General features: G+C 39.8%; 3 protein-coding genes across 4 annotated transcripts in view; 1 reads left to right on the plus strand and 2 right to left on the minus strand.

The window, feature by feature from the left end:
* The window catches only part of tulp4a (TUB like protein 4a), a gene marked incomplete at its 5' end in the record, with an annotated part of 30115 nt that extends 21097 nt beyond the window's left edge, over positions 1-9018 (minus strand). For both annotated transcript variants that reach the window (XM_079215339.1, XM_079215338.1), the window contains one exon: positions 8767-9018. In XM_079215339.1, coding sequence (XP_079071465.1) covers positions 8767-9018 — 252 coding nt within the window. The remainder of the gene's footprint in view (positions 1-8766) is intronic.
* A 3014-nt stretch (positions 9019-12032) lies between these two features.
* mrps10 (mitochondrial ribosomal protein S10) lies at positions 12033-15650 on the plus strand (the record flags this gene model as incomplete). Its single annotated transcript, XM_079215117.1, has 7 exons — positions 12033-12104; positions 12275-12327; positions 14450-14519; positions 14652-14791; positions 14877-14985; positions 15082-15171; positions 15286-15650. The coding sequence occupies 7 exons, from the start codon at positions 12033-12035 to the stop codon at positions 15364-15366; spliced, it is 615 nt and encodes a 204-aa protein (XP_079071243.1). The 3' UTR covers positions 15367-15650.
* A 3412-nt stretch (positions 15651-19062) lies between these two features.
* LOC306734394 (uncharacterized protein) lies at positions 19063-20659 on the minus strand (the record flags this gene model as incomplete). Its single annotated transcript, XM_079215751.1, has 4 exons — positions 19063-19153; positions 19767-19892; positions 20170-20298; positions 20562-20659. The coding sequence occupies 4 exons, from the start codon at positions 20657-20659 to the stop codon at positions 19063-19065; spliced, it is 444 nt and encodes a 147-aa protein (XP_079071877.1).
* Between the last annotated feature and the right edge of the window lie 3187 nt (positions 20660-23846).

Consider the following 23846-nt stretch of genomic DNA (forward strand, 5'->3'; position numbering starts at 1 on the left):
GCAACACTAGTCCCTGGCACGAAGGAGTTTTGCTTTTATTTATTTATTTTTTGCAAGAAGCTTACGAATGAGTAGGCTTGACGGGTGGAAAAGGACCACAATGTTTCAAAAGTAGAGCTGAAGATCGTTGTCACATTTATTTATTTTTTGCTCCCTTCTATACATATCTAAATGACGCTGCATACTGCTAGATGAAACTACAAACACAGTACACATGCACTTGCTTCAAGTAAAGCAAGGATTTATGAACTGAATATGCTAGAAAATATGTCACATTTACACCTACTATAAAAGAATGTGGTTTACTTCAGTTAAGCCTTCATTGTCCCACATTGGACATTTGGGTTGCAGGACTGCAATAACAGCTGGATCAAAACAGACTTACCCATCAGTAAAACAGAATAAAAAAACATAAATTAGAGAAAGTAACAATTGTTACCATTTAAAAAAGAAATAACACTTAGTTCCACGCTTGACTAATGAGTGAAGAATAACTGGAAAGTCAAGGCCACCTGAGCAACAAGGAAATTAGATGCAGTGCAAGCAAGCAGGAAGAAGAGACTATTCCCTTTCTCTGTACAACCCCCTCTACCATCTCCTCCGATTCTGGGTATGACATGATATTAAAGCAGACGCAAAACTCAATTAAAGAAGCGCTGCGTTGTGCTGATACAAAAGCAAGGAAGACAGAATGGGCAAAGTCGACCCGGAGTGATTTGCAGCGTGAAGGAAAGGGCGACGGGACCTTCAGTGGAGGTTGAATCTGAAATGTTTATGAGTAGAGCAGCCATGTGATAAGGTATACAACCTTAATCAGTACCAATATGCGATAATAGCATTGACATTGGTTATCACAGAGTGTAAATGATGCAAAGACTAGGAAAAGTAGCAGCGGGCAAACCATGACGACATGACATGTTGGCGAGGTGGACATACTGACCCGTCAGTGCAGTTACTTGCTTGAAAATCTTGTCATTCATTATTTATTGTTTGCAAAACACTTGATAATATTGTTTCCCTCCACAGTTGTTGAGTACATGGCTGATACGTCTACAACAGATTCAATGTCAAAAGATGAATAGAATGACATTGTATGCTCTTTACTGTATGTCCCTGCACACTTCTCACATAGTAGTTGCTTATAATAATGTCGCCAGGATGTAACTGATACTAAATTATCTCTTTATATCAAATATGCAATATATTTTCCATAAAGGAGCATACAAAATAGCATACATAAGAAGAGCAGTCCGGTGCTTACATTTTCTATTTTTGTCTTCACAGCTGTGTAGACTGGAACGAGTACCTTTAAACTTGCAAAAAGTACAACTCGAAAATAAAGTGAACCCAAGTGTTTAGATGTGTCCGTCTGATCCCTAACTACAAACATCGCTCATAGCAATAAGAACCTGCACTGTACAGGGCTCGCTCTCTCTCTTGGAAATGTTCTAGCGAGTAGACAAGTCCACCTGGATCTGAGGAAGCAGCCGAGTCTGAGTGTTATGCAACATGTTCTCTCCCAGGATGGATTAGCACACTAAAGCCATTTCCACTAAGCACATTTGGTGAGACCATTTTAATGCAGTGAAGGGGTCGTGTACTCTTCAATCCCGAGCAGGGCTTCTAATGTCAAGAGGCCAGACAAAGAGAGGGCAGAAGAAAGAGCTCTAAAGGAAGACGCGTAAAGGTGGGATAGTGACCAGCACAGGGGAGGAGATCATGAGAGAAGGAAGAGGAGGATTGAGCGCTGTGGAAGAACTAATTAGGCAGTGGCACATGTGTCACATGGAATAAGTGTCTGGACACAGGTGGTGACGATGTGAGTGAAACTGAGGAAAACTCTGAGGCAGAAATGCAGCACAGCCCATTCAAAGTGATGACTTTACTCGAACTTCCCTCTGCTTCTACAGAAGGAAAAATTATGCTGCATTATTCATGTCATGCAATCCATTATTATGGTCAGCGTCAAGTCCGAACAGACAAGTTAGTTGCACCACAGAAGTCATCCAGTATCTTCGTCCGCCTCCCTGCCCATAAAAACAACAACTGTGCATGTCCCCGATCAGTGCTGGTTCTTGAACAGGCCATCTAGACTGACTTATTTATGAAGCTCTGTCAGGAAACAACTTTTAATGTATGAAAACCTCACACAGCATGAGTGAAAAAAATGAGTCAGAGAGGGAAACAGAGTGGTGGGGTTCATCTAAGAGAGGAATTAATTCCCTCAGATCCATGATGATCAGCAGACTTAGAAGAGTGCACAGACCCCATGAAGTTTGAAAGTCAAACAGTTTCAGAGAACAACAACCCAAAGAAGCTGCACTGGGAGTAGAACCAACATGGCAATGGGGTAAACATAAGCTGGGCCCTTGGGTCATCTGTCTCTTAGGCCTTAGACAATTAGTCCCTTTCTGCCTTTGCAAATAGCCTGGACCTGGCCTCAAAGGGTAAACCAACAGGTGGGACTCCTGCCTTTGGGCCATGAGCCAAAACTAAGACTCATGGGAATGGTAGCAAGGTGTGTATAAATGCCCGTTTTCAAAACTTCTCCTCCATCACTAAAAAAGGGGTTTTAGTCTCAACAATTCATGAACACAATGACTTTGTGCAGAGGACTTTAAGTGACAACACCCCCCTTGAGAGTGTCTCTTGATGTTCTACTTTCTCTCACAGCGTGCAGTTGCACTGTATCGTCTAACTTTGACTACATACTGTATAAAGAACAGCTCGTGAGCCTTTCACACAGCATGTGATATGCATTGCACTCGCCACTGGCCTCAGCATACACCATGCAACGAAGGTTATTGGAAATAACGGATTCAGAATGATGTTGCAGCAAAAGAGGGCTTTTAATCTTCAAAATAAACAACAATAAATTAAGATTTTATACTGAAATTGAAATAGTGCACTTAAAAAAGAAAAAGAAAAAACACGCAACCACCTGACTACAGTATACTAAATCTACAATGGAACCTTATTGGAAAAGCGGATATTGACACTAGAAATAAAATTACTTACTACCAATATTAAAGCATACATGATTGCACTGTAGGACAAATGGCACAGCTAGCAGTTGATGGGATTATGACATACAATTTGCCCAAACTCTGCGTTGCGGTCAACATTTCCTTGTCAACACGCTGACAGTCATTGTCAAGCCTGTCTCGGGTGTTCAGCTCTCGTGGAGAATGAATGGACTCCTCGTGACTATCTGCTCAGTCGGCTGAGCATCTGGGAGCACTATAATGGAAAAAAAACACTGGATTGTCAAAAGAGGCGTTGATCTATTCTGATGCATGTCCCAGAGGAATAACACTGCAGCATCAGAAGTATAGTCACTTAGAGAGACGTGAAACTTTCATCTATTTTCGATTTTCTTTTTTACGTGTAATGCAACGAACTGTTAACAAGGTCAGACGCTCGGTTTAGAAAATTATATAAAAATAGTATCAGGACATTTGAGGATACATTTTCTTTCAATACAACCTTTATGTGTCTGCTTGATTTACTTTTAGTCTAAAAATAACCTAGTTAAAGTAATGTTATTTTGTGTTGTAATACAAATAATTGTACAGCCATGATGTGAAAAAACTCAGAACAAAACATTAATGATAAATCCAATCAACACAATGATCAATCACATTAAATCAGTTTAGAACAGAAACCAAAGTAGTCAGGCTAAATAAATCTTTTAATCCAAAAGCCACTGGTTTTGGCAACTCTAATGCGCTGATAAGCTTTTCTCTGTTCCACAATTTTTGTAAAATGAATCTTGGTGGGTTGTGGTTCTGCTGTCAAAAAGCAGTTTGAAGTCACCACATTGAGTCTTGAGACATGCAATTGGCATTTGAAAGAATAGATACGGCACTAAATTAAAACATTTGAAAAAAACAGCAGGTTAATAAATGAAAATAATCAATTGCAGCCGCAGATAAGAACAATATGTCAGACAAATTGTTGATGGCGTGAAACGGGAAGGAACTATAAGCACCCATAACAAAAACCACAGATAATAGGAAATCAAATAGGGCTACAACTATGACAATAAAGTAATATAATTAATGGTTGACAGAGTACAATGGAAAACATGCACACAAAAACACAGATATACGTTTATAGATATGTGATATTGTGTACTTCCAAGTTGATATTGAGGATAACAATAAAAACAGTATGCTGACTTAGTCTGAGCTCGATGAAAAACACAAAGCAAGAAAGTAGTTTTGTCCTCACACCCACTGTGAAAAGATGGCTGTGGGAGACAGAACAAAAGGAGCATGGCACCATACACCTCGCTCCTTTTGAAGCTGCTACCTTGTCATTATCCCTCTCAGCCTGGCTGGAGAGGAATTATACACAGAGAATGACAATCAGAGATATGTTCCAGGCCTTGGACCTGCAAAACCGTTTCATTATCTGAAGAACATCATGAGAGTCTTAGAAATAGGTGCTACAACAGGACAACAGCTGAGTTTCACCACAACACAAGATGCTTTTATCTTCTAGTGCAGTGGTTCTCAACGTTTTTTCAGTGATGTACCCCCTGCAAGATATTTTTCAGCCAAGTACCCTATAACCAGCGCAAAATCCTTTTGGATTGAAAAAAATATGTAATACACAGCGCTGTGCCATCAGTGTCTGATATATAGCATATATAAAATGAAATGTATGAACATACACTTATATTTTATTGAATATTTATGAAATAACATTTTTTAAAGGATTTTTGAATGGATGCTAATTTTAAATATATATTTTTTTAATCTCACGTACCCCCTGGAGTGCCTCCGCGTAGCCCCAGGGGTACAGGTACCCCTGGGGCTAGTGAAATGAGTGCAAACTGGGTGGACCCAAGAGTAGATGAAGCGCTTTATCCTGGGAGAGGCAGTGTAACACTCTACAGGAACACAGTCCTCTACCCGTATGTCCTCTTCTTCACAGATGTCTGACAGATCCACCCTGTACTTTACTACATTGCCTGTATTGGGCCGAGTCCAAAAGACACATCCATTCAGACGCTCACTTACATTAAAATGATCACATCTATACATCAACAGAAAGAATGGCCAAACTTAAGGATGAGCCATGATGATTGATCTTGGCAGGACTACTACAGGATGAGTACATGTAGCATTTTGTGTGTGTGTGCAGTCATTCACAACATGACTTGAGCTAATTCACGTGAAAGGACACTCGTCACCGGCGAGTCGGCGACGACAAGTGTTCAATGACAGTGCTGACATGTAAACGGCGGGAATGTCAGGGGAAGCAACTGCTGAGCGTGCAGCTTTTTGAGACGAGGATAGGAATAGGATACCCAAACGTATTGACATGGCATTTTAAGAACAACATTGTAAAAATTAAATAATGTTGAGATATTGCCTGTTCTAAAAGCCCAAACAAAACTGGATACACCACGCTGTGGGATTATAATCCACGATGTTGGACTGTATACTGCAAACGGCCTACTCTCCTCTCCCCATCAGACCTTGGATAAAAAATGACGTGGGTGAGTGAACCGATCTGTCATAGCTTGACAAAATTCATTAGGCAGTGTGATTTCCACCACTGTCAGGAACCCCAAATTATGCATTGGGTGGACGAGTGATGGATTTGGCATTTCCCAAGGCATTTATTTATTGCTTCATATCAAATATAGAGTGGAATTGGAAAGGACATTACTACTTTCATTACTGGTGCTGGTCTGAGGGCAGTGGGGAAGTGTGCAATTCTCTCCCAGTTGCATACATGTTTAATGTGAAAAGCAATTTGATAGATGAATACAATTACACAAATAGATATCCAAACAGCAATAGCGTTGAGTTAAAAACACAACACTATTACAAAGCAAAAAATAAAAAACACACAAACAGCAAAGTGTAGACCAGTGTGAGCTTCAATGCGTGTCATAATTAATTTAAATCAGCCCAAATAAGTGACATAAAGTCAAATTCAAATATGAAGAAGTGGGTCAATTTGAGTGGTGTATGTTTAACCTCCTCCACACTGCATGCACCAAAATTATAAAAAGGAGATTTCAGTACTTGGATCACATTCAAGTGGGCAAAGTTAAATGACATTTCTGCTGCGCTTCAGTCACTCTCTGTAGGGATTCATCCACTCTCCCTTCAGCTGCCTTATGGAATGCTGACACAGCACCTTGCTCCATCTGACCAACAGCTACACTCACTGAGAGAGAAAACGCAACCTGTTTGCAATCTACTTGTGCCAGCACTGCCATACTGAAGGGAATATTCATATACATGGCGGCAATACTCATCTGATCGTTCCAATGATAGAGCAAATGGCCTCAGTGCACTAGTTGTGGGAAACTAGAGGGTATAACCATGATGAGAGATGAGAGCAATGCCGGAGGGTAGAGCACTGAAATGTTTTGACTTGGAGCAGCAGGGAAATCTAATGCAGGGGTGTCACACCATGAGCCACCAAGAGTATACAGGTCTTACTGTGTACATGGATCGTGGTTATCTGGATCGTGGTCCATGCCTACTACTCGTTATATTAAAAATTTCTGTCATATTCATTGAATGAGCTGTAACTCTGTTACGTTGTTTATTCTGTAAACATGACATCTATCGCTTCTGTCCATCCGGGGAGAGGAATCATCCTCTGTTGCTCTCCCGAAGGTTTCTTCCCTTTTTTTTCCCCCCTGTGAAAGTTTTTTTCGGGGAGTTTTTCCTAATCCAATGTGAGGTCCTGGGACAGAGGATGCCGTATACAAATATAGTTTCACCCAGCGTCGGAAATACACGAGGGCAAAGGGAAAAACTGCCCCTAAGAAATATGATTTTGCCCCTGATATTACTAGGAGAGGGGCAAAAAATGCCCTCACAATTTCCTCTAATAATTATGATACTTTAATGAACTTAGAAATGTAATGAACTTAGAAATTAGAAATGCGCCGTCCGCGTTTAAATCAGACGTCTGGACTTCCTGTCACTCGTAGCGCCGCTGCTCTCACAGCTGTTGCGCAACACAAAGGACAACATGCGCGACACGCCGCTGCTCAAAGACTTTAGAAAAAGCATCAAACTGGCTACGGGTTCTCTAGCAGCGCCGGAAGTGGCCACCATTTAGACACACTTCCTCGCGTGAAATCCACCGAGCTGTGTGGCTACGAATAATATTATAAACCCATGGTGGAAGGCGTAAATGAAAACTGCTTGCACAGAGATAACCCCCGCCCCCTCTCCGGCGCATCCAGCTCGAATGACAACATTGATGACATGTTGGTCAGTTTGTCTGCTTGACAATCACATTTTGCTGCAATAAAAATGATTGAAGGGAGATGAAACCTGATCTTTTTAGATACAATATGTTGACGAAGTTTTCCTTTGGGGACAATTTGCGGTGGAAAAAAGGGAATACATCGCAATACATCGCAGTATAAAATAGAATCGTGGGACCTCTGGTGATTCCCACCACTAGTAGGTACAACATGATTAAGCTAACAAAAAAATTATAAAAAAAGAAAGAAAAGTTATAATTGTTAAGAGTTGTTTAAAAAAAAATGTAACAACAATAAATTACCACAAAGAAATAAGAATAAAATTGAATATGATTGTCTGATTTATGTTTGTTCTTTTGTTAAAAAATCTAATAAAAACACTTTGAATCTGTAGACTACTGCCTAATAGATGTGTTGTTGCCATTTGATGACAATTGCTCATATATTGTAAGCCTAAATAAGTATATTTATTATTTTTAACAAAGGTTAAATGATATTTCACAAGTTTCAAAAGTGCCCCCAATTTGTATTGAAATGCCCCTGGATTTCAGTCGGTAGGGGCAAAAATTGCCCCCTAAAAAAATATGTAAATGTCCTACCCTGGTTTCACCGTATGGTGAAAATATCTAGTTACTTAGTTTGTAGTTAAAACTGTGAAATCAACTGCTGTAGAAAGACTAGAAACTCTAAGTGTGCCATGGCACAGGTACAGACACATTTTAACTAAAGCAACCCATCTTTGTGCTTGACAAGATGGTTGTTGACAAACACCTTCCCTAAATAAGTACAACGACTAGCAGATTCAAGGAGCTTGTTCTGCACTTGAACCTACAGCTGGGAAAAAGAAAAAGTGAATGGAAATCTTCTATGGCTCTACTGTTTAATCACATTTGTGTGTGCCCAGAGTGCTACTGGTAACAGTTTGCAGCCATTTGCGTTCCCCTGCATCCCAGATGTACGGGACTGAGGAGGTTTAAGCGAATTGTTTGAAAAGGGATCAATAATCTATTGTTTTATGGATAAATGTAGAGAACCTTGAGTTGTATTTATTTTATTTGTAGAGTTTGAATTAGAGGAAGGGTCAATGGATTAAGTAACTAATCTGAAATGCCCTTTCGCTGTATTATTAAGAAGATTGTATGTACTTTGCTATCCGTATAGAATACATGTATTATATTACCGTACATTTTTTCTAGTAAATAGAATTTTTAAAATGCTTTTTGAGAGTCAGCCATAGAAGAATACTTTACAGTTACGGCATAATTGGGATAATATTCAATGTAATGATTTTAAATATTGAAAAAGGCTATATAAACAAAATATGATCACCACAGACAATCATCACTAAAATTGACAGTTACCAGATGGTGGGTCATGTTTATGAATATTGTATTTTAGTCAGGATGTCACATTGCAACTTTTACAAGGTTTTTTACTCAAATTTGTCATTTGTTCTTTACCTATCCTGCCCTTGCAGGAATGACCTTATACGCATTTCCCCGGAAAACTCCTCTTACCTCGCTGTTGTGTCCTCTGAGGTTGAAGTTTACTCTCTGCGGGGTCGGCCGGTCCCGTCTGCAGTGGCTGGACGTGAACGTGACCCCAACAACTCCTCGACCGTTCCCAGTAGCGAGCCAGCCCTCCTCGTAGTAGCGTTTCCTGCACACCGGCTTCTCCTTCTCGCTCTTGGGCACACGGCCCTTCCAGGACAAGCACAGGATGTTCGAGTCGCTGCAGAGGACCGGGCCATGCTCCACGGCGGCGAACATCCCTGCAGCTCTCCACACCCCCGTAGGTAAAAAAAAAAAAAAAATACCCAGATGGGGGGGGGGGGGGGGGGGGGGGGGGGGGTCGCAGGTTCTTCGAGGGGTTAGTACCGTTATGAGTGCCTCTCCTCCGCTGAAGTTACTGGTTCAGGGCCGGATGCAAGACAGCAACAACGGTGCATAGTACTTGTGCTTTCCTTCGGCTATCTTGGTGATTTGCAATAATTATTATGGGTGATCACTTCCCAAAACTGACTTTAGCGAAGCTGTGTTGAATGGGCTGCATACACAACAAAAGGCACTCATTCAAGTCATTGTGATGTGTTTGATCTGTAAGCTGCCTTCTTGATGTTTAAATGACAAGGCAACCAATGAGAATACTGGATATTTAGAAATCCACTGTGGCTGATTGCAGACTCCAGTCATGTGATCAAAAACAAACCTCTGCCAAAAAAAAAGGTTCCAGTTGATGTTTGCAATGTTTCGGTCCAGTTCAATGTGTCATGTCAGTGTTCCATGTCCTCCTCATGCGACCCTGGCCGCGTGTGTGAGAGGAGGAGCAGGGACTCCATCAGCTGTCGGCCCGCAGGAGAGCCACTTCTCCCGGTAACGTCATCACGTCAGCCAATCCGTCTTTACAACCCGCCTCGGGGATCCCATGGAGGACTGCTGGGAACGAAGGGATGATGTCATTATCACACAGATATGTTGCTCAGAAAGTAACCGTGTGTTATTTAAAAAATATATACGGTTTTAATTATTTAATTAAGCGCAAAAAGCGGACGGTTTCAAGGTATGGGAAAGTGTAAAAGCTGTACAAGCACTCACCTGCCACCCACAGCTGTTAATATAAATATTAATGCGCCAACCTAAAATTAACCATCACTTTCCGTTACTCATGTCGTAAAGAGCAATCACTTTAGTTCGAGGACTATCCTGCTCAGCGGAAGGATATTTAACTACTGAATTATTCAGGAGAACAATGTATCATTTTAGCTCCAGTTTTATTAGGCGAGCACTGATGTACGGAGGCGACAGTAAAAGAGGAAAACAACAATTCAGTGGGATGAGAAAACCAAATGAAACACTGACAAAGAAATATAAAATACATAGTTCCGACAGACAAGGTGAGCGCTAACGGTCTTTAAGATCCGCACTGACTGTCATCGGACAATAAAACGAGACCGGGTGGATTTAACTAGTGTCGTAACGAGAAAAAAAATATTATCTAGCGTTACATCAATTCCACTCAAACTAAATTATAGACAGGTGGCGGTACAACAGATGCCCCAGCAATAGTGTAACATATGCCAGCCGTAAACGAAAAGACCCAGTGTTAATAACGTCATTAACTAACCTACTAGCTACTCACATACTACTGAAGCCAGGTGAAGATGATGAACAGACAGCCATCACCATGAGAATCCTGCTAGCAACAGATAGCTGGACTCCGGATGCTGTGTGGGCTCCAGAGATCACAACATGTCAGCAGCGGGATTCACCTCCCCACTTTAAACGGAGCTAGCTATCGTCTTTGTGCGGTGAAGCTAATGTAGCTAACCGAGGCGGTCAGGGGACGCGGTCACCGTCATCTGTCCGTGTTGCACCTCACCTCTCAGCGAGCAGCCAGTGATCGTTACCCGGGCTAACCGACCAGCTAGCTGAGCGTGAACACCCGTCGGCGGAGACTTGGTCCATCCGCCGCTGGTCGCTAACGGACTACAGCTAGCACGTTAGCCGGCCGTTTATTCTAACGGTTATTTATATATTAGCGCGTAAGTCTTCGTAACACCAACGGTCAGTTGGCCTTGTTGACAAAGTGGGCAGTTAATTACAGCGTTGTCGCCGACGAAGCCGGAAAGACACCAATGGCCATGGAGCCCTTACCTCTGCTGCTTCTTCCTCTGCCTGCAGCCTGCTACTGTGTACACTGGCAGGGCCCGACAGCTGGGTCACGTGACAGGCACGTGATTCAGACCAATTAAATTATCACAGTTCACATCAATAACTGCTTTTTTCTTCTTCTTCTTCTTCTTCTTCTTCTTCTTCTTCTTCTTCTTCTTCTTCTTCTTCTTCTTCTTCTTCTTATTATTATATATACAGTCGGTGGTTTTAACTTTCATTTTAATGTAATATGTTCACAACTGTAGCATTAGATTATTATTACTGATGCATTGATGTGTACAATCATTTTAAAGTTGTACCTGCTGAAAATGTAGCTATATTTTCTTTTTAGACTCCTAGATTTTCCTCAAAGGAAGAAGAAGTGTAACTGTTGACTCAAATGAAAAATGTGTGCTGTTTGGAATCGGGAAGGACACATTTAACAGCTGTGATAAAGATATCACATAGTGCTTTAACTTAATCTCTTAAATGTATGGGGAAATGTCACAATCCAACTCATTTGTTGGAGTAAATGAGTTGCCCATATTCTTTATTTTAACAATCTTTTTAACATATAGGGTTGTCCTCCTCTGTACCAGTTAACGCTCCAGGTTCTCCACTGAATTGGTTTTTAAAAGATTTAGATGGGCTTTACATATTCAGATAATAATTGACATGTGTACGAAAGTATTAAATGTAATGAGAAGTCTGTTAGGAAGTGAGCTATTTACATATATATATTATTAGAGTATCTGGCCTGTTTGGATAGCATATACAATAGTCAACAGGTATTTAAGAGGAACAATACAAAATCGAAATGGGAGAAATGCCTCTTAAATTAAGGAGAATATAGTTATCTTTAGAAGGACATACTAATATAATCCAACACAATATACACTGAAACCCTTTGGAATAGTAGAGAAAAAAAAAGAAAGTTAAAAGTTTTGGATGGACAAGTCAATAGAAAGTACAAAACTAGAAATACCTGAAATAAACATTAGTTGAATTAGTAAATATTTAGACTAGCAATTCACACTCCAGTCCACCTGGTGGCGCTAATGCGTCATCGGGTTCTTTACTAACCGGCAGACGCACAACAGAAGAAGAAGAATCTGTCCCACCTTCCTAAAAACATGGCTGCCCCTATGGCTCTCAGACGAGAATTGTTTTCTCTTACAAGGATACTTGGAGGAATCTCACATTCGGTACAGTGACATACGTTTTATTTCTTTTGTACCACATCCGCTAAAAGTTAACTTCTGTGACCGTTAGAGAATGAGTTAGGAAACCTCGCCGTTTGGCCTCTGACAGCGGCTTTAGCGTGGTGGTTAAACGTAAACGTCTTAACGTTACTAATGTGAATGTGTACTTCCAGGGACCGAGGACTGTGGGTGCCTGTTCAGGTCACAGGACATGCAATATAATCAGGTATGTTACAGTTTTTCTTCTCCGCTGATTTGAAATCTACGTCTACCGGTCACTCCCCTGCACATCCCTTTATACTCCATATTTATATACACTTTAACCACAGCTACCAACTCTCACGGTTTCGCCGTGTGACACACGCTTTTGCATGTTTTCACTCGCACTCACGCCACACAACCAATTTCTCACGCCAAAAAAAAATTCCGATTTTGGGCCGAGGCGCGTTTGTTCCTTTTCAAACTCCTCGACGATAGATGGCGCTAAGGAGCGCATATGTAAACCTATTCGCTACATAGACATCCTATTTGCCCCAGGGTGTGGGCGGACTGGCCCCGGTGTCCCACCTCCATCACCAAGCGGCCCTGCCTCTGAGATCGCCGGCCACGGCTATAGTCTATGGCTCAGAGAAAACGTTAAATTTACTCTAATACATGATGTTGGTGATCTGCGATCAGTGACTGTTGATGATCAGTGATCACTGACTGACATTTATAGTAGTCCTCGCGTCCTTACTCACTCTCATAGTTTCCACACCCAGCAGCATGCAACACTACTGATCGCGATCTGTATTCACATTCATGGTTTGGATGTTGCTTGAAGGTTTTCAGGATATTCTGCCATTAATTTAATCCAGAACACCGTCACTTGAAACGTACATTTAAGTTTCATTTTCGGGGTAACGTTATCACGTAGCCTCTTGACATGTGTCAAGACTAAGAGGCTCAGACGCACAGACTGATGTATCCGGTCATTCTTCAAAATAAAACATATTTTTCGATTATTTCTTTTTTTAATTCTTTCTGTGCGGCCCGGTACCTGGGCCGGCAGAGTTAGTTTAGGTTCTGTTACTTAACTTATTGTTTTGTTATGCACCTTACACACACACACACACGCACACACACACACACACACACACACACACACACACACACCATGCAACACTACTGATACCACTGATGTTCACACCCCATCATATATTCTGTTCTACAATACAGTTCATACTAATTCTACCCTCTGATTCCAGTTGCTTTATTGTGTGGTCTTTCTCTACTGACGTTTATTCCTTAAGGCTCTGTAGTTATATATCATCTGATACTAGCCCAGAGTTAAGCATATTCATCTAGCAAACTATACCTACCTTGGAGTGTCACAATAGCCAGTATCATTTTATTTCATGTGTCCATCCAGGAAAATTGGTGGAGCTAAATGCACCAACGTGTGTGGCTGCGTGCGCGGCAAAATGTTGGTCACCCCTGACAAAATCTCACTCCAAGGTTTTTTGAAAAGTTGGCAGCTCTGCTTTAACACACACTTAAAGTACACTTATTTACAGTACTGTTATCTTTTTGTCTGTGCACTTTATTTGATGTGTTATGTTCTATTGTAAATGTAATGTTTCTATTGCACTGTGTTGATTGTTGTTGGTTGCTGTTTGTCTAATGTATGCACGACCACCTGCCAAGACAAATTCTTTGTATGTGTAACATACGTAGCAAATCAATTGTTCTGCTTCTGACGTAGTTTATTTATAGCTGTAAAATTAATAAAAACACCAACATCAGTGCACGTCACCTTTGGGCTGTTTTCTACAGTACATCAAGGCAGTTTATATAATTTCAACCATTTGATAATTTAATCTACTTTATTTTCTCAACAAATTGTGTAAGCAGCATTGCACACATCAGATAAGAAGGGCGTACATTTATTTATTTTTTTAGCGCACTTTAAAAAGCACAAGTGGAAGAAAAGAAAGACAACACAAGGCATTTTAGAAAGGAAAATTATATTATTATTATTATTCAGAATAGTATTTAATAAATTAGGAGCTTATTCCAGAGTTTAAAATTCAAAAGTGCAGAAAATTGCATCGTTGGTGTCTGTCAAACGTTTTGATTCCCAGGGTGTATGTAGATCTAAATGATCTCTTTAAATTATCCTAAAATCTGCTCCGACACACAAGGAAAACAAAGGATATTGTGTGCTTTTTATGGTCCATGTTCCAACATATACATTCAGTGGACTGAAACCATGATTCAGTGTGAAGCCAATACCAAAAAAATGTCTGCATAAGCAGTCGAATCATTTGCGCGAAACTCGTTAACAATTCACTATTCGGTTCCTGCAGGTCCCATCTCCCATTGGCATCCAGCACTTCCTTCCACACGGCAACAGTGTTTTCATCAACACCTTCATCAGTGAGTTATCAGTACAATTAATTCATCGCAGACTGTTTTGTTTTTTCATAGCTCTGCTCAATATTTACAAAAGTGAGACATCCACTCATGTGCAATGTATCTCGTTTCCTGTTTACGTTTGTTTCCTTAAAGATCACTGTCACAAAAGAGGCCGACACACTGTTTCAGAAGTTGTCACTGTTAGTCAAAGGTCATGACCGAGCCGTGTTGGACAGCTATGAGTTGTTTGCCACTATGGCGGCTAAAGAGCTTGGCATCACCATCAGCAAAGTGTGAGTACTAAAAGAGTTAAGCTGCTACACGGGATATATATATCTATATCCTAATTATTTTGCTGATCTTTTTCTTCGGCCACAGTCATGAACACCCCAAGGATATGGATAGGTTTACACTCTTGAAGTCGGTTCACATCTTCAAAAATCACAGGGTCCAGTATGAGATGAGGACATACTACCGGTGCATTGAGGTGATAAGGCTGAACATTGCGATTTATGTTTAATTCAATCGGTCACAATTTGGTATTTGAGCCTCACAATGGTATGTGATGATTCTTTTGTTGCAGCTGTCTCGTATAACAGGCTGCACAGCACAGGTATACCTTGAATACGTCCAGAGGAACCTCCCTGAAGGTGTAGCCATGGAGGTGACAAAGGTGAGTTACTGCAGTCAGTTGTACGTCCACAACAAGCCCACCAGATCAATCTAATTGTGAATTAAAATTAGCTGAATTAATGGATTTCCCCCCCCCTTTTGTTCATGCTATCAGACCGCCATGGAGAAGGTTCCAGATCACATCCTTGAACCCATGTGGGAGGACAACCACATTGATAACGAGCGCAGCCAGTGATAAGCAATGGATGCTTATTGGATGCGTTTTCTCCAGAAGATGTGAAAAAAAACCTCAATATTAGCTTATGGCTGTTTCATGGTTGTCAACTGCTCATCATATAGTCTTCAACATTGTCATCAATACGGAGTCGACCGCGACAGAAAAAGGACTAGCTAAATAACTTGCATTCATCATATCAACATGTAACTGCATGTTTTGTCTTTTTCTGTGGCAAAAAAGTATGGAATCTATTGTATGTTTGTTTTAGTTTTTCTTCAACAAATAAATTCTGTATTTAATAACTTTAACTCACCTTTTTGTGCAGTTCTTTAATTGGATTTATGACTGTATGAATACTTCTACATTAATATTACAATGTTTTTGTTTAACTGTACAGAGCTATTGGATTAGTTTATTAGTTATTCTGTTGGACACAAGACATGAACACAGACATTTATTTTTTGCATTTATTGATTTATTAGTATTCAAACATTTGAGACAAAACAGAAAAGGGAAACATTCAATTTCACATCCATCCTCTTCAAAACCACATGGCATACTTTGCTGTGATTGAAGGCTAATACTTCCTGTGATTTCCTATTAAGTCCTCGTATTTATACAGACACTTTTCTCCCCCCTCGCTTTCTGTATTAAAATGAGCAATCATGCGGAGAGGACATAAATCATATCCTGCAATGTGTCATTACCACAAAGTAAACTGGTGTGGAGCTGTATCTTCCTTGCAGCAGAGAAAACTCGAGCTATCACAAATCCCATTATTAGTCATATTTGGAGAGATCTGGTGGTTGTATGGCTGCAGGGATTCTGGCTGTCTTGCATCATCAATTCTGTGCCTACATGATGCTCCTCGTAACACTTAACCGAGTCAGCAATTATTCTTCTACATTTCTAAACCTGACGAGTCATTTGCACCTTATTTTGTTTGGATACTGCAGGTTTGAAAACCTCAGCACTGATCTCACACATAAATCACCCTTTGTGGTCCATGTGTATGTAAATATGCCAGAACACAATTTGAAATTGAGTTTTTTTTTTTAAAGTTAATATATATATATGCCTAAAATACAACTAGACTTCTTCAAATAAGTCTATGCAACCATTTTTATTATTCAGTATTTTGACTTATAGGCTCATAATAAATTAACTATCAGCCCATCACTACTAATAGTGTTTAACATTTAAAACCCAGTCAAACAGTCTGCAAGCATGAACAATACCAGGACACGTACAAGATAAGTTGTCATTCGCCTTGCATTACCACAGGGTGTACTTACTGTCTATATCTTGTTAGGAATTCACAGGACAGATCTACTTCTATGTGAGTCAATGTATTGTTTGCAGCCATTAATAAAAGAGTACCATAACCTATTGACCTATAGATGTGAGTCTCACTGAGTTCTGTCATTGATTCAATTTCCGCCCTGAAAGAGTGAATCTCCAGGCATCAGAGAGGGAGGGGTTTAGGGATTAAGACACAGGAGGAGACTCACCTGTTCAAGGGAAGTGCCGGACCTCAAGTGTGACGCCGCTGATTAAGGAGGGGAGAGATGTGAGGAAGGGCCGGGGTTCCTGGGGCCCGGGAGGTTACCTGTACTGTGTGCCCCCCTTCAGGAGACAATAACAGTCAGTCTGTTATAATCAACCAAAGGGAGAAACGAGAAGGGACGGAAGAGACGGAAGAGGCAGCCAAATATATTGAAGAGATGGAAAAAGACAGACAGAGGAGAAAGAGAGTGCAACACCTGTCGGTGACTAATTTATTAATCAGACCAGCTGTGATAAAAACCTTCTAAGAGGCTCAGAGAACAACATTTTATGTCATCCAGAAATAATGAAAAATCCTTGTTAACATTAAGTACTACTAATAAATGCATCTTCATATTGCTGGTTTTGTTCCAACTTTTTTTAAAGTAAGCCTAAAATAGCACATTATGGAAAAGGAACTATGTTTGCAAAACACGAAGAACTCAAAATATGTATTGGTGTCCTTTATTCAATGTCCCGTGACATGGTGTCTGTACATCATTCATTTGATAACGTGTACTCTTTGCTATGAAGATATACTGTATGCACATACATACACATATATGCATGGCACATTTTATTTTCATAAAACTTTATAGAAATATCAGAGAAATTAGATATTATAAGAATATTAAACTACTAAAAATATCTTATAGCAATAAAATAAGTCCTGGGCCATATCAGAGTGTTTATACTTTGGAGATGATGTCCTCCTTTTAAATGCTACCACTGGATTGTGAAGTTTAGTCAAAAGCATTTCAACACTTTTGAATTCGAGCGGCTCCGGGTCCTCCAGTCAAATGAATACGTTAACATGAATGGTAATACACTATAGTGAGAAAAATACATTTTCTAGTGACTAAAAGTGCAATACTTGGATTACTTTTCAAAGTCTTTTCTTATTTGCAGTAGTTCCAGCAGCCAGGAAGCTGAATATTACATTAATTAAGGGCTCTTGTCCTCCACATTTTAAAGTGGTATTTCCATGGATCAAATGTTCACTTTCAAATATGAAACACTGTTACTGTGTACAGTACTAGTTTTGACATTTCATTCTCTCCCATATGTTATAAATATGTTGTAAAAAACAGACTTGTTTGTGAATAAACAAATACAGAAATGTAGAGTTGATTTTTTACTTTTATTATTTTTCTTCCCACTACTATGTCATATGTCTTGACGGTTTTTATCAAACACATTCACAGGTTCACAAAAGTTAAGTTAATTACAGTGAACAGAGTATTCATGACACTTAAAAAACTAGACACAATAAAGAGTAACGTCTTGTCCTTAACTTAAGCAAATACAAATGGAATTTGCTTTATAAAATAGAAATCTATTTCAATAATACTATTCATTTATGATGCCTATTCCATTTTTCCATTTCAAGATAAATTGCTGAAGACAAACACGAATGTTCTAAACAGCAATACTGATAACATAAAATAACTGCACATTAACGTTGAAAATATGAAATTAAATACTTGTAAATACTTAACAAGCAGAATATTCTTCTTGAAAAATGTGTCAGTATTAAACAATAATTACTGCACGGCTTAGTGAGGTTATAATACATATAAGTATATATATATACTATTTCTATGTCACAAAAGGGAAGGTGGGAGAGATCCACGGTGTGACGCTAGTTGACAGCTGTGCTCGAGCGCTGTTATGTTCTCTTTCATTAATTTAATTCACACATCTTTCCCCACCTTAAAATATACTGTGTCATCTATATTCTTTATTCTTTATTACGATTTAGGAAAATGTCTTAAGGCTCACAGGGTGACTGTAACAAGAACCACAGAACATTTAATGAACTTTGACAATAATTTTCCTCCCTTTGAGAAGAGTGGCTTCAAACCTGGTTTTAAACAGCTTTTTCTCAACACTGTCAAATAGTTCCTACAGTGCCAACAGTACATATTTCACAAATATGCCTTCACATTGTTTACGTTGTTAGGCATTTTAAGTTATCATTAGTCATTTTTACATTATTTCTTTGCCAGTAGACAATATCAATAAGCAGACATTTGGCCACAGAGTATGTCATGGAGCTACTCAGAGACTTTGTGTAACACATCATTAAGGGGCGTTTCATTTACTGCACCACCTCGAGCCCCTTCTACATTATCAAGTGTTTGGTTATTGTTTTTAGGGCAGGCTGTGTTAAAAGCGTCGGCCACCAGGGGGCCCTGGCCACCTCTGGCCTCTGCCAGGTGGAGGGTGAGGCGGAGGAGAGACCGGTCCATTGTGGTAGCTGTGTAAAAGGATAAAATCACACATTGGATACTTGGCTTTGGCCACTAGGGGGCACACTCTGATAAGAGCAGCCACCTGAACTATTCCTGTTGGGGATGTCGTCCCATTTCAGTGACTGTGTCCCTAACAAAGGCACATACGGTATAGTGTCTTTCCCAATGTCCAAGCACTGTTCAAGAGTCTGGCTTAAAATAGTTGAGCAGATATTAATATATATATATAGATATGCTTTTTATTTACAAACTAAGTTAACATTCTTTGACCATTTGTTGTAGTAAGACAAATTAGTTGGACAAAAGGCTACATAATTGATTATATTTGATAGACAAACTGAGAAAGAAATGTGATAATTAGAGCACAGGTTAAGGGGAAAAAAATAAGCTAGAGTAAAGCACAAGAGAAAAGGGACAAAAAAGGACTGTGCATTGTGTCACAACCTTCAGTCATTTGGCTGCATATTTTCTTTACAGAGTTAAAGGAATGTATGCATGTCTCAAATACTCATCAGGGGTGTTTTAAATCTATTCAGCGCAGCTAAAAAGCATACAAGGAAAGAGCCGAGAATTGTGACTTGAAAAGCTTGAGTGTGTTAGTAATATTCAAACCCTTACCCTCTTGGGCTATGGGGGTGGAAGTGGCGTGGAGGTCCAGGGGGGCGCATGCCGTGGCCACCAGGGTGTGGAGGACGCCCTCTGAAACCAGGATGACCTGGAGGAGGGGGTGAATGGGGTCCATGTCTAGAGACAGAGAAAGACGAGCTGGTGTTGATGCAAATGTAGGATCAGTTGAGTGATAACACACACATCTACCCATTAAAGGCTGGTGATTTAAAAAGCCAAAAGTGAAGAGAAAAATTGTTTAAAAGTATTGCTCAAATGTCGGGTTACTCAGTCTACGGTACGGTACATTAAAACAATCAGGAGGTTTGTTTTAAAATCTTAGGCAAATAACCTTTTAATAAGTTAATTTGGCTGCATTGGCTGTGCATATGTGCATTGTGTGTGAGGTGGTCACCTGGGCATGGGTGGGAAGGGGCCTCTGAGATGCATGGGGTGTAGTGGGGGGGGAGGGCCCATGCCCATTGGTCCACCCCTACCTCGATGACCTCTGGGGTCTGGGTAAGGTCGCATCCTCCTCATTCCTCTGCAAGGGAAGGGCAGGAAGTTCAATTTACCCATAAAAGTTAAGCATTTTATTCTTAAATACAGCAACAAAAAGTTATTTGTTTATCTTTAGGTGAAAACATCACTCCTATGTGATTTGATGACCTCAAATCAATTTTTTTTAAATTAAAATACATTTTCCTAATATGATTTAACACACTATTTGTTTGCATTTTAACCATATAATTACAGCAAAATTTGAAAATGTATCCTTCACACCATGTACAATTCAACTGTCCTTACCTCATGGGTGCAAATCCATTCATGGCTCCCTCTTTCGCTCGACCCCTCCCATATCCAGGTGGCTCAAACCCTTTCATCATGCCCCGCCCACCACGCATGTCGCCTCGACCTATCCGACCCCCTCGACCACGGCTTTTAAAGCCATGACCCCTAAGGAGATTTTTCAAAAAAAATCTGTCATATACAGGCAACTCTGTGGTGAAATCCAAAAGCAGTGAAGTGCACTCGAGTGATAAGGAGCCCTTAGCTTTCCTTCGAATGCAGTTTAAAAAGCATATGCATCCGTAAATACAGTATCAGGCTGTAAAGAATCATAAGACTGACCTAAATTTGTTGTCCATTAAGGGTCTCTGAGATTCTTCCTTGGAATTTTTTGAAGTTTCTGTCATCTTTTCTTCTGTGTCTCCATCCATCTGAAATAATGCAGGTCAATGATGATATTCTAATTAACTATTTTAATTTATATGAAATAAAAACTATTCTCATATTTCCTACACTGACCATAAAATACATACGACCTGCCCTGACATGATAGAGATTTTTACATGCAAAATAAATTATTCAAGCTCTGCAGAGAAGAAAAAAATAGGGCATTTTACCATTTGAAAATAGATTTCATACAGAAATAGTAACTTCCCTGCAGCTATAAGGTCAAGCATGCAAAAATGAGAGCCTCCATCCAAAAATGTATCAGATATGAAGAAACAAAAATCCTTCATCAACAAAGACTTGAGTCTTGGCAATTCAATTTGATATTCTGTACACTGGCATTAACCTGATAAGACTGTGATACACAGCCATCTTTAACTTTTCCTGCTTTCCTGCAACTACTCTTGTTGTATGAGATAGTTGTTGTATAATACCACTCACTAATAAACTTGTTAAGGTATGTTTGTGTCTAAAATGTGACTTAAGGCTGCAGAAATGGAAACATGGAATGGAAACATGAAACCTCAGTGTTGCAGATTCCCTGCATTGCTCCATCACATTAGACTGTGCATGTCTCACAGAGAAGCAGGTGACAGGGTTGCAAGTTAAGCACGGACCAGACAACTGCAAGTCAAAGCTGATAACGGGAAAATTATTAATAGTCCCTAAGCCTGGATCACTGCTCTAAAATGCAGCATCTGTGATGCTGCTATACAGTGAAGTGTGGAGAGCAGACTTTTGTGATTTAGGGGTAAGAGAAGAGAAGGGGAAGTAGACACTAAGCATGTAACTGCCACTTATTCGGGGAATTTGTATATTTTTTTAGTGACTTTTGAAATTTTCCCAGAGGGAGCAACCGCCTCAGAAGACCAAAAACCGGGGAAAGGTGCTCGTAAATAGTTTTCATTCCAGAGTGTCAGCAACTTTGGCTGCGGATTCAACAAATCCCATTATGGTCTTGGTATATGATCAGTAAACAATTTTTTTATGCAGGTCTAAAAATACTCAAAGATTTGGGATTATTTGATAAACGGTGAGTTCCAGCATTGTTAAAGCCTGTTGTAATTCATGCAACTGTGCTGTTTATCTACTTTTTGTATGTTGTTTGTCCACTACTTGATCTTAACTGTACATTCAGAACCAGTTTATAAAGGAGCACATATCTTAAACGAATGAAGTCTAAAAACAGAGCGGTGCAATTAATCCTACCTTCATGAAGGTTAACTACACTTCAGGATATTGTGTGTGTGTGTGTGTGTGTGTGTGTGTGTGTGTGTGTGTGTGTGTGTTGTTGTTGAATTGTATCTGACTGAATGTAGTTTATAATATTGTGTGCATCCCATTTATAGCTTTATATGAATCTATCTTAAACAGTACCTGTGTATCTATGTATATCATCAATCATAGTCATAGTCATGTATTGACAGTAACCGTGCCATGGTGGACGGTCACGGTACACATACATGATCACAGTGTGTGTTTAAAGTAAATAAGCTTGCAGAGCCAAAGGCACGTCGAGCGTCATGGAAACATGTTATCCGGATCCCGAGAGGCGGGTGCAGCCATGCGAGCTCTGAAACATTCAGAGCAACACTTGAAGTCTCTGCAGGAGCTAATGTTGAGCACGGTTGGCAAAGGGCTACAAGGGCCCTGCCTATTTCCTGGAGTAAAAATCGCAAAGCTGACCTGACATTTTAATATTGTGTCTTAAGCTGTTGCTTCGTTGTGAATAGTATTCATTCGACGTTTGAACAGCCACTTTCCTAATTGAAAATACGACACAAATAAGCCTAATGCCAAGTGTTAATTAGTCGTGTATAAAAGGGGCGTTCCTGTGGTTTACAAACGCGTCGGCGCTCCGGTGAGATAGAGAAGGAACTTACTTCGGTTGACGATGGAAGAGAGGTAGATTTAAAAAGTATTACAATTTCCCTGCCGGCAAATAGAAATTCAAAATATATAAGAGTAAAATTAAAAATGTACAAAATTTCCAAACCCCTTTCTGCAGATCTTTTGCGGTTTGAGATGGCGGCTTCGTCAGACTAGACAACATCATCCCTAGTCTGAGATTTCTTTGAGAGGAAAAACATTATGGGGGGTGGTTACGCCCACTCGGAGGAATGCTGGTGTCTGATTGGTTACTTGTTGTTCTCAATCAACACGTGTTCGATGTTTTGGCATTCTGATTGGAGGAATCGGGTGACGTTCGTTCTAATCAATTGTACCATTAAAGAAGGTTAATTAATTAACTGGGCAAGAAGTTAAACACAAATCAATAAATTAGTGTGGTTGTTCAAGTAGAGGACTATTTTGTATGTAACCTCCACCGTGTGTCAGATCCACAGTATAAACTTGTTATAAGATATATTGTACAGTGAATCACACTATAGAATTGAGTAGACAATTTAACTCGTCAATGACAAAACAAGAGGACCAATCATTTATTAGCTTTCATAACAAAACAAAACGTTGATGTATCATGCAGCTAACATTACTTTACTCTAAAACACACCAGAAACCAAATATAATAGTATGAGGTGTCTCTAAGTTCACAACACAAACATATGGGCTGTAGAGAGATTGTTCATCAGTAAAATTATTTTTCAAATCCACTAAGATACCATCAGGGAAACATTTACATATCAACAAACAGCACACTGTATTTCCAAACACTGAATTCATAACTCCATCAAAGGCAGCCTCATATGAGCCACTAAATAATTGCCAAATGCCCGCTAAAGAATATTTACATCAAGAAAACGGCAATAAAAGGACATATTTAATCAAATAATGATTAAGTTATCTCAAAATGTTGTATTTCTCATCAAATATATAAAACGAACTCTCTCTTAAATG

The sequence above is a fragment of the Taurulus bubalis genome, assembly GCF_910589615.1.
Source record: "Taurulus bubalis genome assembly, chromosome: 3".
Lineage (NCBI taxonomy): Eukaryota > Metazoa > Chordata > Actinopteri > Perciformes > Cottidae > Taurulus > Taurulus bubalis.